The 17,559-nt window shown below is 40.7% G+C and overlaps 2 protein-coding genes across 2 annotated transcripts in view; both read right to left on the bottom strand.

Annotated features, from left to right (window-relative positions):
* LOC308362947 (transmembrane protease serine 9-like) overlaps window positions 1-11,780 on the bottom strand; it is a gene marked incomplete at both ends in the record, with an annotated part of 47,570 nt that extends 35,790 nt beyond the window's left edge. The window contains one exon of the mRNA XM_080835672.1: window positions 11,624-11,780. Within this exon, the coding sequence (XP_080691798.1) occupies window positions 11,624-11,780 (157 nt within the window). The remainder of the gene's footprint in view (window positions 1-11,623) is intronic.
* A 3,500-nt stretch (window positions 11,781-15,280) lies between these two features.
* Window positions 15,281-16,624, bottom strand: vkorc1 (vitamin K epoxide reductase complex, subunit 1). The gene is made up of 3 exons (XM_080833949.1): window positions 16,306-16,624; window positions 15,845-15,954; window positions 15,281-15,530 (listed from the first exon to the last, which is right to left on the bottom strand). The coding sequence occupies exons 1-3, from the start codon at window positions 16,494-16,496 to the stop codon at window positions 15,319-15,321; spliced, it is 513 nt and encodes a 170-aa protein (XP_080690075.1). The 5' UTR covers window positions 16,497-16,624; the 3' UTR covers window positions 15,281-15,318.
* Between the last annotated feature and the right edge of the window lie 935 nt (window positions 16,625-17,559).

The following is a 17,559-nucleotide window of genomic DNA, read 5'->3' as shown; positions in this document are numbered from 1 at the left end:
AACCTTAACTTTCCTATTGTCATTTTAACGTATATTAAGACAGCCTTATTTAACATTAGGTTTATAATGAAATACAACCAACAAGAGTCAGGAAAACAACTTACCATCTAACTGGCTGTATGATCCTAGAATAGAATAGAATATATGTATTTGTCATTGCATAAGTACAACAAAATTAAGGTTGCAGCTCTCTGACACAAAAACAATACGAATATAGATTGAACATAGGCCTATATACATATATACATATTTACACTATAAAAACACAAGACATATAACACAACAGAGAGACAAATACAGGTCAGTTTTTTTATGCATTATTAAGGCGCCCTATAAATAAAATGTATTATTATTATTATTGTTGTTAAGTGCTGTGATTGCTTTGGGCTAAAAGCTGTTCAAGGGAGAGAGAGATTGGTAATGTTATGTTGTGTGTGACTCAAGATCATCATGTTAGTGTCATTACTGCATGACTCGTTTATGGCACCGTGTTTCGGCTCTTGTGTGCTTCTCCCTAGACCCCAATATCCCAAAATAAACAGCTGGATTCAGTGACGACTAAAGGGCTTCATTTAAGGTCACGCCAACACTGCATTTCCACACGTGATCGCCCCTCTTATTCCTTGTTGGTTGAGCCTATCAAATGAATACTTCTCATTATTATTGTAAAATAAAACAATTGATACAATTTTGTCTTAGAGTCATTGGAACCAACACTAGAAAGATTAGACAAGTTAGTGACAGTGTTTGCATTGTAACCTAGCAACATTTCAACAAGTTTATGTGATAAGATCCTCATGTATTCAAGACATAGAAACTTACCTGGGACCAAAAAACTTGCAATCATAAGCAAACACAAACCACCCGATGAAGCCATGATGCTTCACCTGTAGCTCAAAACATGTTCTCTGTCTTTATATATACACGTGAACTTGCTTTGTCACGCCAACCCCTCCTCTAAAACCAGTCTGTCACACAGTCTCTCATCATCCATCCTTTTCCATTCTTCTCTTCTCCCACCTCAATATGGACCTTTACTTGCTCAATATGGACGTGAACTTGCTTCGTCACAATAGATAGATAGAAGTGCTGGGCGTGGGTATGGTGTCTGAATTCTTCAGATGATTCAGCTGTTTGATTTCATTGACCCATGGACCGCTGTCTGGCCCCGAAGTGAGAGGAACAGGATGGATGGGATGGGAGGATGTGAAGCATGGCGGAGCAAGACACACACACACACACACACACACACACACACACACACACACACACACACACACACACACACAGTAGGTGAAATTGGTACGATTCTCATATGGGAGTACCAGATTGTGTAGGTATCTTACCCTGTGAGCAGGCGCCGGGTGAATGTGGGTGAAATTGTGTATGAATTGTGATATTGTTTTCACGAGGGCCACCAAGACACACTGGTGCTGTCCTTGAAACAGCAACAATATGTTGGTAATCTCACCCGATTGGACAGGGATCAAACATTCAACACAAAGGCAGATCAATGAAGTTAAACACCTAGGGGTCGCCACACAAAGTGTAGTGTTCTCCACAGTGGTCAAAGTAATGATAATCCACAAATCAGTCTCATTAAATATATCAGTCTCATAAAATATATTATACTATCAATTTGGAACAATGATTAATAATTAAATTAATAACTACAAACAAAGTTACCTTATTAATAGTATGGTTGAAGGTCATTGGAGTTCTGAATAGAAGAGGTTGACAACGTCCATTCTTGTGTAACATTAAATAAACCAGCGTATATAAATCAAAGTACTTATTTACACAATGACAAGAGAATAACACACAATATTGAATCTAGCTATATGTATCTAACTAACGAGTTGAAGGAGTATATGTATGTGTAAGGGAGTGGGAGTGTGTGTGTGTGCGCAAGCTTGTAAGCTCGGAGTTGCGCTGTTAGGAACGCGCCTGAAAATATGTGTGCGTGTGTATCCCTTTGTCTTGACCACCGTAGTTCCACGTGCATGTCTCGACATGACCTAGTCCTGCCTTCGGAGGGAAGGGCACGGAAGAAAGTGTTATTTAACAGAGGCTGAGAAGAAGGATGGGCAGTATATCTACTGGGGAATAAACTACATGTTTCTTCTGTGTCTGTTAGGGGCAGAGGGAAAGTCAGGTGGCTGTTAACTCGGTCTCTCAGTGGAGGTTGAGGAGCTGACTTCATTCCCAAGGACTGATGGTCAATTGGGAAGTGTTCCCATCTGAATGAAGGAGGGGTAGACCTTTCACCAAGGGAGTAGTGTGAATAAGAGTAACCAGATTCACATCGGCTGAACGACTGTGGTGGGGCAGTGTGAGAAGCTGAACATTTCCCTTCACACTGATTCGAACATTGCACACCATTACCGCGAAATGCGGGAGTAAGAGACGGTGACTCCATTCATTCACACACACGCACGCACGCAGCCACCATTACACAACATATTCCCGGAGATCACAGAATCTGTGAACCATGAACATTGTTGAGAGTGTTGTGGGGTGTTTTGTGGGTTTGTTGTGCTTGTTTGTTCCACTGTGTGAGTTTGTAATGGTATCGGGTGTTTAACGCGAATTTGGTGAATTGTTTGGTCTGTCGCGATATACAACATTCATACATGATATTTGCATACACCTGCTGTTCAGTGACGTACGGTAAGGTTCGCAGCTGGTGAGGCACAGAAACCGGAAGTGATTACGTCATTCCGATCTCTAGTTGTTAAAAAAAAATATAAATGTATACATCATACATGTATATATGCTTATGGTTTAAAAATTGTCATCTGACCAGAACTGAAAAAACGTTATGTTTTATTGTCTAATACTATTACTTTTAAACGATTATTATTATAAGAAGTTATGCGGCTCAATAGTCAACTGACTTTTACGAGGCTATAGGCCTACAGCTAAACGTACAATCGGTGTGGTAATTGAACTTTTACACCGTGTCAAATAAGATATTAATAGTTACAAGGTAGCGTATGTAGCCCTCCCACCAATGATATGGCTCATTTAAATTTGTCTAGGGAAAATATAACCTTTTACACAACTCGGCAGTGATGGGCAGTAGCGTCACTACTTGTAGCGACGCTACTAGCTTAACTACATTTGTCAGTAGCTTGGCAGTAACGTTGCTATTTACAAAACCAAGTAACTTTTCAGTAGCTAAGCTCTTTTATTGATCAAGTTCCGCAGTAGCGTCCTCGAAAGCTAATTTATCCTGGACCTTTCTGATGTTCATTCTTTTTTTTTAAAGATTTATTTTTGGGCTTTTTATGCCTTTAATTGACAGAGCAGTGAAGATTGTGACAGAAATTGAGAGGGAGAAGAGGTGGGGAGTGGACAGGAGAAATGGCATCTGGTCGGATTCGAACCCGCTACCTCCTTAAGCTTCAAGCGCCGAATGTGGACGGGGCTACTGTATGAGCCACAGTGCCCCCCTGATGTTCATTCATAACAGGCTTCCCTGCAGCCATCAAACACAAAAATTAAGCAGTAGCCTACATCACTTTAGGCGAGACGAGTGAAAATAGATAGATAGATATCGTCATTTCAAGTACACCAGACGCTGCTCATACATTTAAAATGAATTCTCCGCTAATTTTAAATGGGTAGTTTGCATGCAGATTCTAGACAACCGGATAACTAGAATGCTGTTTATATTTAGATACAGCTGAAGATGATGAAAGTTAAAAAGTGAAAAGTCCGTGCTGTCTGCTCAGGGAGTCGAATTGCGAAAATGCACGAAATAGACGAAAGATGAAGGTAGGCGAGGTCTTCTGCACTTATTTGTTTTCATCTGCGTTTGAATACCTGACTCAACAGCCATACCTACAAAAGTACGTCACTTTATAAGAGACGAGTGAAACTAAATATGTTATCAGATGCCTTCTTTGTAATCCAAAGAAAAAGTTCCTGTCAACGTCAATGACATCCAACACAAACATACGAACACACGAATTTCATCCATTCAACCGTTTTTATCTGACTGACAGTTGTGTTGGTCCCTAAAATTGCACTGACTTGGCATGCAGTTTGTTTAACTGAAAGTAGCTTCTAATGTATCAAACTACTTTCGACAGGTTTATGTAACTTAGCTTGCTACTGTTTTTTTGAGTGGTAGCTTCTGTGTAGTGAAGCTGAATTTATTGTAGAGTAGCTGATAGCTTAGCTCATTACAACCCAACACTGCAACTCGGACACTTGAATTCGAAGTTGACACTTACATATTTATTTACACAACGTATTAACAAGCAAACAGTTAAACACCACAGACATAGCACACAATACCAAAATGTTCTACTGACCGGTATAATTTAAAGTTGGTGCACTCGCAAGCTCGTAATCCATTCACGGCTCCCCTGCACCTAGCAGCCTTTAGCGAGGTTTGTGTTGCGCATGAATATGTCCCGTTGGAAAACATGAAACACTCCAATGCAATGTCAATACCTTCGGTCCCGTCGTTTGAAGCAAACATTTTAGCTCCGCCATTGGTCTCCCATTATCCCATAATCATTTCACGTTTGGACTGCAAGTCCAATTTTGAGAACTGCTTCAGCTTAGCAATACTACCTTCCATGTTCGCCTAGAGAAGCCTAGAAGAAGCCCAATTTTTTAAAAACAACATACCCGACAATTGCGCTCTCGCTCGCCTCCCTTCCAGAAGCAGTGGTACTGTTTGCCTCACTAGCAATATTTTTCAATGCGTTTTGAGCTCATCTACGCTTGCGCACGCATGCGTAAAACCCAGTTTGGAGTGATTGCGCAATCTTTAGTGCGGCACTGGCTCAGCTGCCCATAGAGACCTGCGCTATGTTCCATTTTCCCTACCTACCGTACCTACCGTACCTATACTTATACGCAGTAAACAGTACACACTCACTAGGTACGCAGATTCTCAGCAGGTGAGTGCTGTTCCAAATCTAATACTCCGTGATGCACTTACCGGAAATTACGTTCGCGACAAGCCCCGCGTTCGTCTTTTTCGAGCTGAGCGGCTCTGCCTGGGTCCGCCTCTTCCGCTACGTTGACAAGATGGCGGCCGTTGAGAATGGACAGTGTACCCTGCTTCCACACTCAGCGTTTTGACCGTTATGAGTACAGATACGGGTCCTTTGGGTATACTTCTTTTCGACGCGGAAATGGGAAATCGGAAAACGGAACACCCTACATACTCACACTAAGGATGGTAGGTACGGTAGGTAGGGAAAATGGAACAGAGCGCAATGCATCTGCCTCCCTTGACGGCACGTCCATGTTTTCAGGAAGCGGAAGTGCGCAAATTCAGCGATTTTGATAATAAAAATGCTCGAAATGATCGGAATCCTGCAGAAATTACACCCATACCACAGATTAGTAGAGAAATATGAATATTTATTTTATAATATATATGTATATATATACAGTGCCACTTTATAGTATGTGAACCCCTTGACCACTTAGAAGTTTTCTGTTGTTTTACCATGATTTTTCATTTTTTTCATCACCAATTTTCCATAGAAGGAATGTCAGGTTTATGTTTATCATTTGCATGTACTTTTTTTAGAGGGAATTGTTTGAGTAGCCAAAAGACTACATGAAACATGGAATTAGTCCATTTCAAAAGTAAGTGAACCCCCAGCTGAATTTGTAAAGTCAAGCAGGTAACAGATTCAGTGAAACTTATTTGGGTGCTTAATTAGTCAATTAAGCAAACCGATCATCTGAGACATCCTTAGGGAAAGGTTTGGGCAACACAGATTAAAAGAGGGAGGAAACCAACCAAACTACTGTAGTGCCAAGGTGTACCCACACAGATCAACAATGCCGAAAGGAAACGAGATATCCGAGAACATCAGGAAGAAGGTTCTGACAGCCCATCAGCCTTGGGAAAGCTATAAGACCATCTCCAAAAGATTCCAGCTCCATCCATCCATCTAAGACAAATAATTTAGAAATGGAGGGCATTCAACATGACCGCATCTCTGCCTAGAAGTGGACGCCCATCAAGACCATCACCAAGAAGCACCAGAAGAAGAATAAATCAGGCAAAAGTCAACCCACACATCACCTCTAAAGAGTTTCAGACCTCTCTGGCAGCATCTGGGGTAAATGTACATGGGTCTAGTTTTTCAGCTTCTCAAACAATTTCCTCTAAACAAGTACATGCAAATGATAAACATAAAACTGACATTTCATCTATGGAAAATTGGTGATAAAAAAATGAAAAATCATGGTAAAACAACAGAAAACGCTTAAGTCCTCAAGGGGTTCACATACTTTCAAGTGGCACTGTATATACATATTTTTTATTTTTTTTTTACTTTTCAAAATGACAGGTGAGGCTCTGCCTCCCCTGCCTCCTATGACTGCACGTCCCTGTTGCTGTTGCTCAATTATACTGATATACATACTGTTTACCCACCATCTCATTCATTTATCATGGGCATTGCCATAGGAGTCATAAACTGGTTAACATGTACTCACACTTCCTTGTTCTCACCCTCACGCACATACTGGTCCCATCTCGAAAGCGCGCTCGCGTTGGAATGTCACTTTTACATTGTGTCACCAGTCGAGGGAGCGGGGCATTATGTCAAGCCTCCTTGGATGCAGTCTGCGCATCATATTATTACTGTTATTTAGTAGAGAGTCTACCTCTTTCCTGCATTCACTGAAACTCTAGGGTTAATGAGTTCAGGGTAGCCGGGTTTCAGGCTTTGTGCTACGGAAGAGATAAACTGATCTACACAGGGGTTATCCATGTTATGTTTAGCTAGAGGGGTAAGCTACAGAAGTGTAAAATAGGGTAGGTTATGAAATGACTTATACCCCTTTTCCACCAAAGCTGGTTCTGGGCTGGTTCTGGGCTGGTTCTGGGCTGGTTCCGGGCTGGTTCTGGGCTCTTTGGTTTTCCACCGAAAAATAACTGGCTCCGGTTCCAAAAAACAGGTTCTAACTCAGCACCAACTTTTAGGTGGGCCAGAAACAAGAACCGGTGACGTCGGGGTTCGTCCCTAGGTTATGTGCGGAGCTACCCCAACAGAAACAGAAATTTCCGCCGCCATTTTTTCCCCACCGTCAACTGAGTGAAAACGGTGAAAACGTAAATGAAAAATCCAAGGACAACAGACCAATTAACAAATTAAAAATAATAAAGAAAGCTTTCATTCATCAAAATGTTTTGGTTTGTCTGCCTAGTATACATTAACTCTTTCAATCGGACTTGTTTTTTGTGTATGTTATCACACTTAAAATTAGTTGTTGACCTAGCAAGTTTGTGTAGCAGTTAGCACTAGCTGCCTTGAGGTACTGCTACAGTTGTTATGCTAGTCAACCATCATGAGCTGCATTGCCTGTTCGTTTGATCTACGTGAGGAAATATAGAAAACCCGTAGTTGTATCATAAACTGACCCCGTAATGTAGTGCTGATTTTGTATTGTTTGTACTGAAGAAGACGTGCCACTCGAAAACATAAACAAAATTGCTCTTGACCAAGCAAGTTCATGTAGCAGGTTGCTAGCTAGCTGCCGTGAGGTATTGCTACAGTTATGGCAACTAGTAAGCATATCAGTAGTAGCTAGTCAACTCCCGTCAACATTGTCAGTCGTTTGATCTACGTGGGAAAATATAGAAAACCCATTGCCAAGTAAACAGAACATTAACTTAAGCTTGTATGGTACTGCATGGTATTAAAAAATGAAACATAATATAAGTTTTATCGACATTTGTTTGCCTTCTCCCTGGAAGAAAACCACTCGTGAATAACTAGTAGGCTAACATGTCAAAACATTCGAAAATGTTCAGTTAGGACAACGGAGGCATATGACGTGGTTTAAAGACGTAGCTAGCCCTACTCTGGCTCTCAGTCGGTGGAAAAGCGAGCCGGTTCCAAGATAAGAACCAGCACCGAACCGCATAAGCACCAGCCCAGAACCAGCCCAGAGCCAGCTTTGGTGGAAAAGGGGTATTAGGTGCTTGGCTATGGTGTTGCAGTGGCAGACACCTTGTAGTTTAACTTGGGCAGTACACTAGCCTAACCTAGAAGTGTAGTTACCTACGCTATGAGGAGTAGCTTCCTGTGAATGTGGTGTAGCTACAGCATCATCTGGTGGGTCTAGTGGGCATAGAAGTTTGGGCACACTAACTGAGATGCAGGGCAGTAACAGTTAGGGTCAGCCACAGTTACCTGGAACACGTGGTGGTAACAGCTAGGTACACAAGTGTTAGACAGGGCCGGGAGCTCGCTGTGGATCTCTCTGTCTCTATTCCGATCACTGGCTGGAATGCATGGCAGAACAAGTCAGGTACAAGCTCTCCTTCACAGGGCCGGTGGCACGCTGTGGCTCTCTCTCAGTCTCTATTCCGATCACTGGCTGGAATGCATGGCAGAACAAGTCAGGTACAAGCTCTTTTTCGCAGGGCCGGTGGCACGCTGTGAATTAATTAAAAATAAGGGAAGCAGTTAGATTTAGCACAGTTCATTCTGACAGCTTGACAATGCTGCATTGAATACATGGTATACAAATGCTGGACATAAACTCACAATTCCTATAGAGTAGGTTTAACCTGAATGGCTAGAAGCAATAGCAAGTTCTAAGATTTCCAAGGTTTGGAAAAAGTGATAATTCACTAATAAAATATCAAACAGCTAAAACTTACTTCTGCTGTGTTAGCGGGCAGTGTTTGGCTAACAAGAGATCTTATAGAGAGTCTTGCCTTTGTTGAGAACAAGAGTTGTTCCTCACTGTTGGAGGTGAGTGGATGGCAGAGATGAGCCTGGCCAAAGCCAGTGTGGAGAGAGAGAGAAGTATCATTTCACAGAACTTTAAAGGCAAAAGTACGTCACGGTTTTATGACCTTGTTCACAGCCAATGCTGTCTCAATGAAATGCAGATAAGAGAGTTTAGGTGATAAGCAGGGCTGTAGTGGAGGGTAAACGCACGTAAACGCCGTTTATGCACCTCTGGAATTTTGGAAATAGCGTTTACGCACCTATTACTAGCGTTTACGCATCTCAAAGTGGCGTTTACGCATCTCATAGTTCTCTGCGCCTAGTATTCTGCCGTTGTAATAATCCGAAATAAATTTGGTTTCATTTTAAATCACCTTAGACTAAATTTCATATTGTTGAACATATGAACACTGTATTCTGAATATTTTTTATCTGCACTGTATTATGGTCTGTGACCCTCCAATCATTGCCTTGCGGCTGCGGCAACACCAATAAAGATCTAGGGAGTATGTAAATGAGCTAGGCTTGTAATGCAAACAGGTCTGGCAACCTTTTGTTGTTGTATATGAGAATCTGGTTTCTCTGTCTGAGATGGTTCTCAATGGCCTCCCCCATTCCCATACTATGATTAATTGCAGTCACTCACACCTCAGTTTGCTTCCTGACCCCAGGTGTCTGAGCAAATCCAGTGTGGGGACTTTTCCTTTGTGACCATGATAAGATAACCACACACACACACACACACACACACACCCACACACACACACACACACACACACACACACACACACACACACACACACTCTGAGAGACCTGCTTATGTAATGTTAAGGTCATGTGGAGGAAAATAAGGGCCACAACTGGTCTTCTGTACACATTTACACAGCAGAACAGGAATGCTCATCATCGTCTCCATCTCATCTACACATTGCGTGTTTGCGTGGTTGGACACACACACACACACACACACACACACACACACACACACACACACACACACACACACACACACACACACACACACATACACACACACACACACACACACACACACACACTCTGAGAGACCTGCTTATGTAATGTTAAGGTCATGTGGAGGAAAATAAGGGCCACAACTGGTCTTCTGTACACATTTACACAGCAGAACAGGAATGCTCATCATCGTCTCCATCTCATCTACACATTGCGTGTTTGCGTGGTTGGACACACACACACACACACACACACACACACACACACACATACACACACACACACACATCTCCATCTCATCTGACACGTTGCGTGGTTGGACCGGTTCTCTTTCAACACAATGTTGGTCTTATTGGACAAAGCCTCTGAGAAAAGGCCACAGAAGACAAATGTCATATCATTGACTGAATTGATTTAAGGCTCAAGAACAGGTGACTTTTCTCTAAAGGAGTTTTGGTTTGAGGTGTGAAAAGCATTCTCTATGTACCAGCCTTAAAAAGACATGGATGACTGGCCTTAAAAAGACATGGAAGATTAACATGTTGAACCAGGTAGGCCACAAAGGGTATTATCCTCACACTGTCGTGAGTTTGTATTTGGACACTATTATAAATAGGATTTAGGCTAATTAACCTTAACTTTCCTATGTTGTTCAAAGGGTACTTTCCTCACTATGTAAAAACATCTTCCTGCCTTACACTGTCAAAGTCAGTACTGTTAATCGCAGACTGAAACTAAATGACAAGCCTTTTTTTATTGTTCTTCAGATGATTCAGCTGTTTGACATCATTGACCCATCCCTATAATTCCTAGGAATGTGGAAGTAAACCAACTACTTGGAAGTCTTCAAATCAGTGATGTATTAGCTCCGGTCAGTCTTTAATCATGTAGTCAGTGATGTATTAGCTCCGGTCAGTCTTTAATCATGTAGTCAGTGATGTATTAGCTCCGGTCAGTCTTTAATCATGTAGTCAGTGATGTATTAGCTCCGGTCAGTCTTTAATCATGTAGTCAGTGATGTATTAGCTCCGGTCAGTCTTTAATCACGTAGTCAGTGATGTATTAGCTCCGGTCAGTCTTTAATCATGTAGTCAGTGATGTATTAGCTCCGGTCAGTCTTTAATCATGTAGTCAGTGATGTATTAGCTCCGGTCAGTCTTTAATCATGTAGTCAGTGATGTATTAGCTCCGGTCAGTCTTTAATCATGTAGTCAGTGATGTATTAGCTCCGGTCAGTCTTTAATCATGTAGTCAGTGATGTATTAGCTCCGGTCAGTCTTTAATCATGTAGTCAGTGATGTATTAGCTCCGGTCAGTCTTTAATCATGTAGTCAGTGATGTATTAGCTCCGGTCAGTCTTTAATCACGTAGTCAGTGATGTATTAGCTCCGGTCAGTCTTTAATCATGTAGTCAGTGATGTATTAGCTCCGGTCAGTCTTTAATCACGTAGTCAGTGATGTATTAGCTCCGGTCAGTCTTTAATCATGTAGTCAGTGATGTATTAGCTCCGGTCAGTCTATAATGATGTATTAGCATATAATATATAAAGCAACCATTCACTGATAAGAAATGATTTAGTTGAAAGCCCCACCTTCATTCCCTCTGTTCCGGATGGGACCTTTAATACCTGGAAGCAAAGAGGTATTTGTTATGTTGGCAACCTGTACATTCCAACAACTCCAAGAGAAATATAACTTTCCATAGACAGATACCTTCAGATCAGAGACTACGTATGTCAAAACTCATCTCTATATGATCTCAATATCACCAAAACAAAAGAACTAATAATAGACTTCAGAAAGGCCCCCTCCACCATTCCCACTCTGACTGTCAACAACCAGCCAATAGAGAGGGTTGACACATACAAATATCTTGGGACAATAATTGACCACAAACTCAACTTCAAAACAAATACCGATACCATCTACTCTAAGTGTCAGCAGCGTCTCTTCTTCCTTCGCAAACGCCGTAAACTCCAGGTCCACAAATCCGTTCTGACAGCATTCTACAGATGTTTCATTGAATCCATAATCACCTTCAACATCACTTCCTGGTTTGGAGCGCTGTCCAACATCCATAGGAACCCACTAAACAGAATCATCAAACTGAGCAGCAAAATAATTGGACAACAGCAGGAATCACTCATCAGCATATACAACAAAAGGACTAAGCAAAAAGCAAAACAAATCACCTTGGACATCACACACACTCTACACACTCAGTATTGCCTCCTACTCTCAGGCCACAGATACAGAGCACCTACACTAAGGACAAATAGAGCCCTGTCAAGCTTTCCATTAGACTTTTTAATGGCTGAACCCCCTTCTTGAACTGTATTCTCTCTCTTTTAAACACCTGGACTCTCTTTTAATCATTATTTATTTTCCCTCCACTGTGGAGGTATTAACGTATTTATTCACCAGGCTCAGCAAAGTTTTCATTATTATCTGCCTTATGTCTAGCATGGGCTGATGGTGTGCGTGTGTGTGTGTGTGTGTGTGTGTGTGTGTGTGTGTGTGTTTGTGTGTGTGTGTGTGTGTGTGTTTGTGTGTGTCTGTATGTGCGTGTGTGTATGTGTGTGTTTGTTTATTGTATGTATTGTCGGGTATGGACACACCCTGCTGCTCTTCCACATCCGAAGTTTCTAACGGAAAAATAAAGTTCTTTGAATTGAATTGAATCTTCCTAACTTTGAGAAGGCAGAGGCAGATGTTAGAGAGTTTTATTGAACTGCTTGCTTACTTTCATTACATAATTTCACAACTGTGTGGCACACTACAAAGCATGTGCCTTCCCAAAATGGACAAAAAAAGAGGAGTGGGAAAAAGAGATCGGGGCCGTTATACTTCCTAATGTGAGGGAGGAGAGTTTGGAGTACATCAGTGACTGTTCCAATAATGCCCGACACTGGTTAATACAATTTAAAATCCTGCACAGGCTACACCATTCCAAGACAAAATTGCATAACATTTTTCCAGACGTCTCACCTTTGTGTGATAAATGTGAGTCCATTGAGGCTACCTTATCACATGGCTATGCTCTTCACCCCAAATATTTCGGTTTCTTTCTGTGATCTTGGAGGTTCAGATCGAGCCAGACCCACAGCGTCTTCTGGCATTTGGTTTTATAGCTGTAAAAAAAAAACTGATCTTACTTCTCTGGAAAATAAATTAGATCATGACGTGTTTCCCGATAAACATACTTGAAACGAGTAATTCTTTTGTTAAAAATAACTCTTTTGAGTTTTGAGTGAATGATGTCATATGATGAAATAGCCTAGTAACTGTCATTCATCTCTCAGGGAAGTGCACTCTATGCCACCGCAGATAGCTTTGGTACTATTGTTGTGTTACATGTTGTCTTTTTGTACTATTGTTGTGTTATTGTCATTTTGTACTATTGTTTTGTTACATGTTGTCTTTTTGTACTATTGTTGTTATATGTTGTTTTTTTGTACTATTGTTGTGTTATATGTTGTCTTTTTGTACTATTGTTGTGTTATATGTTGTCTTTTTGTACTATTGTTGTGTTACATGTTGTCTTTTTGTACTATTGTTGTGTTACATGTTGTCTTTTTGTACTATTGTTGTTATATGTTGTTTTTTTGTACTATTGTTGTGTTATATGTTGTCTTTTTGTACTATTGTTGTGTTACATGTTGTCTTTTTGTACTATTGTTGTTATATGTTGTCTTTTTGTACTATTGTTGTGTTATATGTTTTTGTGTAATATGTTGTCTCGTGGCACCAACAGCGGCAGCACTCCAAATTTCTATTCTATTTCTATTCTATTAGGCTTTTCTATTCTATTTCTATTCTATTAGGCTTTTCTATTCTATTAGGCTTTTCTATTCTATTTCTATTCTATTAGGCTTTTCTATTGAATTTCTATTCTAGGAATAATCTGATATTGTTTGTTATGTTTGTGTCATTAATTAGCTGATAGATTTGCTTATATTTTTACATTTGTTGTTTTTATTTAATTTCCTTCATGGAGAAGTTATTTGAAGTGTATGACATAACTGCCACAAGCACCTCTCAGTGGGAGGAGCCGAGCGCTAGAATGGAGTAGGTGATTGGAGGAGAAGGAAGAGGTAGTGTGGGAATCAGGAATCATTTAAATATTTATCTTAATGTTTCGTTCACCTTACAGACGATATTTTTTGTCAGAACTGCAAAAATAAAATGGTTGCATTAGCATGTCTTAACACCTCCCACCATATCCACCAGGGGGCGTAACACATACCTTCTATGTGTTGAACACATACAATAAAAACAATAGATGCCAGAGATGCCTGAGATTTCTTTTTCAGAGAATCTATATGAGTATTGATGTCATTCACCCACTGTACCTTCAAAGGTCAAAATGGATCTTAAAACAACAGGACAACTACAAATCTGAGTTCAAAAGCCTTTATTTTATTTTTTTTACTTAATTTTGATAAAGTAGTAACCATGTATTCACAGTGGATGGAAAATAAGGAATAGGCAGCGCAGCAGTTAGACAGCTTGAATGACAATGGATAAATCCTAACATTGGGACGAGCACCTTTACATACCTGTATGATGTTTTTATTATAAGTCACCATTTATATACAACTTGGACACTCTGAGAAGATTGGTTGCATTGTGTATGTCACAGTCAATGGTCAGTACTGATGATGAGATGGAAAAGTTTGAAAATGAAAATGTAAAATGAAGTACTTTGCCGAGCTTTTATGGACCTGACACACCAGGTCAGAGGGGGGGGGGGGGGGGGGTCCTAGACTGACGGTTTAGGAACCCAGCAGAAGCACAATGGTTTGACTTGCTCTTGCCTCGTAACGGCAATGGTAAAGTTACATTACAGATGTGGTTATGGAGGGTATCCAGCTTACGTTTTGTGCTCAGATTTGACGTTAATTCCCATCCCATTCAGCCTCAAAACACCATCCCATTCCCAGTCGAGATCAATACACCATCCCATTCCCAGTCAGTCTAAGATGTGTTTCAGTATGAATAAGTAAACAATTACAGAACAGATTCAACATTTTCCCATTTCACTCATAAAGCGGGAGAAGGAGTAGTAGGTCTGATAGTAGTGCCAAGCAACCACCTGAAAGGATTGGCACTGTTTCTACTTTCAAGTGGTATAATTGTTTTGAGATGTTTAAGTTTTAATGACTGGCTTTGCTTAACTGTTTACAACAACAGCCCCCTCTGCTGGTATCCTCATGTACAGCATGTTATCTGTCTTATATGACCTGATAGGGAGTCCATTATCTTCCTTCCCTACCCTGTCCATCAAATTAAAGGTCTGAACCGAAATGTTTAAGGATTTCCTTTTTTTTAATGTTTTCATTTTCCTTCTAGGAAATTAGAGATGACAAATGACTTCTAAAAGTGACCAGAGGCTTGACTCCATCTGTATGTAATGTATAAAGCTTCGAAGCTTGTCTCTTATTTTCCCACTCACTCACTCTCACACTCTCTCTCTCTCTCTCTCTGGCACACACACACACACACACACACACACACACACACACACACACACACACACACACACACACACACACACACACACACACACACAGCAATAATACTAATTCCAGCAACTTCAAGAAATGTTATTAGTTTCTTATCTAGTTTTCTCCTTCCCAGCTTCCAATCCATTTCTTCGTTTCATGTTGGTGTAAAGTAGAGCGAAGTTGACCACATAAGTTGAAACACAAACCACACAGAAATCTCCCAAAACCAGGGTTAGAATCCCAGCCAGATACACAGAACCAGCCACGGACACCCAGGAAGAGATCACAAGGAGGAGGGCTGATCTACTCGACACAAACTGGCCTGCAGGAGAGAAAAAACAAATGTCAAACTTATAATATCTGAAAAAGTATCAGTGTGATGTTGCTGCCTGATATGCAAATGCTCTTTCCAGGTGTATCAATCAATCAATCAATCAATTTGTTTATTTGATCAAGAGGGACAGTGTACATTCATGAACATTAAGACGTAAATGCACCCAATTATAGCCAAAGTTCCCATTGGCAGTCCCCCTGCCAGAGTGAAAAAGGCTATACAACCTAAATTAAAAAGGCATTAAAGTATATATCAAACATAAATCAAAAATAAAATAAAATAAAGTATAGTGTGCCACTCACCTAAACCCAGCTGTATGGTGTAGAACAGGATGCCTAACACACTGTTGGGCTGATTCAGAACACTGTCAGCTGGCGCAAACAACTGGACCAACCCAAAACCACGTCCCCATCTGCAATATCAAAAATAGCGCAGTTGTTGTATGATACTGAGAAAGAAATCCTGAACTGCTATATAGTCTTAAATGTTATGTCCACAGTTCATTATAAGTTAATTTCTAACGACTTTTATTTGTGAAAGCAATTTAAATCAGGTAAATCTGAGAATAATCTTTGGCATTCATAGGGTTAACATAGTTTTACTCGTGTGTACACCTTTTCTAACAAATGTAAATTGTAACGCATGCGTTCAAGGCCTACATGTTACAGAAGCTCCAATATGTGTTGCAAAAGTAAAGATGAGTTACCGGTAGTTTTAATAATTACGTATGATCACAAACACATCTTGAAAACAAGCCAAATACCTGGAAGTGAAGACTTTGGAGCAGCTAACGGAATCCGCCAGATCACACAATGCTCTGTACTCCGGGTTGCTCTCCTTTGATAGTTCGACATGGAGCGCGTAAACGGATAAAACGAGTCCTACAAAGCAGAGCAGAAAGCGCATTCTTCTTTCCCACGTAGGTACCACAGATGAGCGATTTCGCGACGCCATAATCAGATTGAGTAGCCCACAGTTTGCGTTACAGGTAGCGTCTCTCTGTCATTCAGCGTTCAGTACTCTGAAGGTAATATTTATTTTCCCAACCTGCATATGTTTGGGGAAAAAGTTATATCATCAAAACTTCGTTCTCAGGCAAAGACGTCCTTTCCTAAACGTGCCTGGAACTTTTAAATGTAAAAAAAGGCTGCTTAACAGTGCAACGTGTAAGAAACAGTCCAGTGCTCTGATTGGATGCTGACAGCAGGCTGATGTGTTTGATTGGTCGGATTGTGCAGATGTTGCATTGCACCACGTCGACGTTCTGTCTCAAAATTTAGAGAGTGGGCTACTGTGTCAAGTCTGTCGTGTTCCCATTCCAGTTTTGAGTTAAGTGTGAGACTTTTCGTGATTTAGGATAAATCACTAGTTCAAATTAAATAGGATTGCATTAAATATTAAAATTATTGAAAAATCCTGTTAACTTGGTAACTGCCACCTATTTTACCCTTTCATGCAAATGTTTAAAAAAAATTGGCAACTATGTTTGTTCAAAGTAGGCTACCGTGGAATTTAGCAGTGGGCGTGTCAGGTGGGCAGTGTCAGTGTCATTGACCCTGTCTGTATTGGAATGGAAGATCTCATATCTTTGAACGAGTCTGAGCCTATGGTCAACTGAATCACGTAGGTGGAGTTTGCATTACACATCCTGGCCACCGTAGGTCATTAAGCGCATGAACAAAAAAAAATCTCACATGTGTTTAGGTCTAAAGGTAAACAATGAAATCTTTGTAACGATTAAATTATTTTCCCGTTCTGAAAGTTGTCTTAAAATCTTATAAATATTAAGTCACTGGCAATTCAGCCTGATATAATGTTAGCTGATGAATGTCGGCATTGTCAACTAGGTGCTACTGCAGTGTTGTTTGTTGGTAACCCGCACACGACTCCGGTAAAACGGCACCGCCCAAGTACCGACCCTACTATTTATGCAAATAGGACCTCCCATTGCACCAGCTCTCACATTCTATTGGATAGTTGCATCATAGAAGACAATCTTACTGGAGGCGACATTGTC

The sequence above is a fragment of the Sprattus sprattus genome (assembly GCF_963457725.1).
Source record: "Sprattus sprattus genome assembly, chromosome: 3".
Classification (NCBI taxonomy): domain Eukaryota; kingdom Metazoa; phylum Chordata; class Actinopteri; order Clupeiformes; family Clupeidae; genus Sprattus; species Sprattus sprattus.
This window is presented reverse-complemented; position numbering and strand designations above follow the sequence as displayed.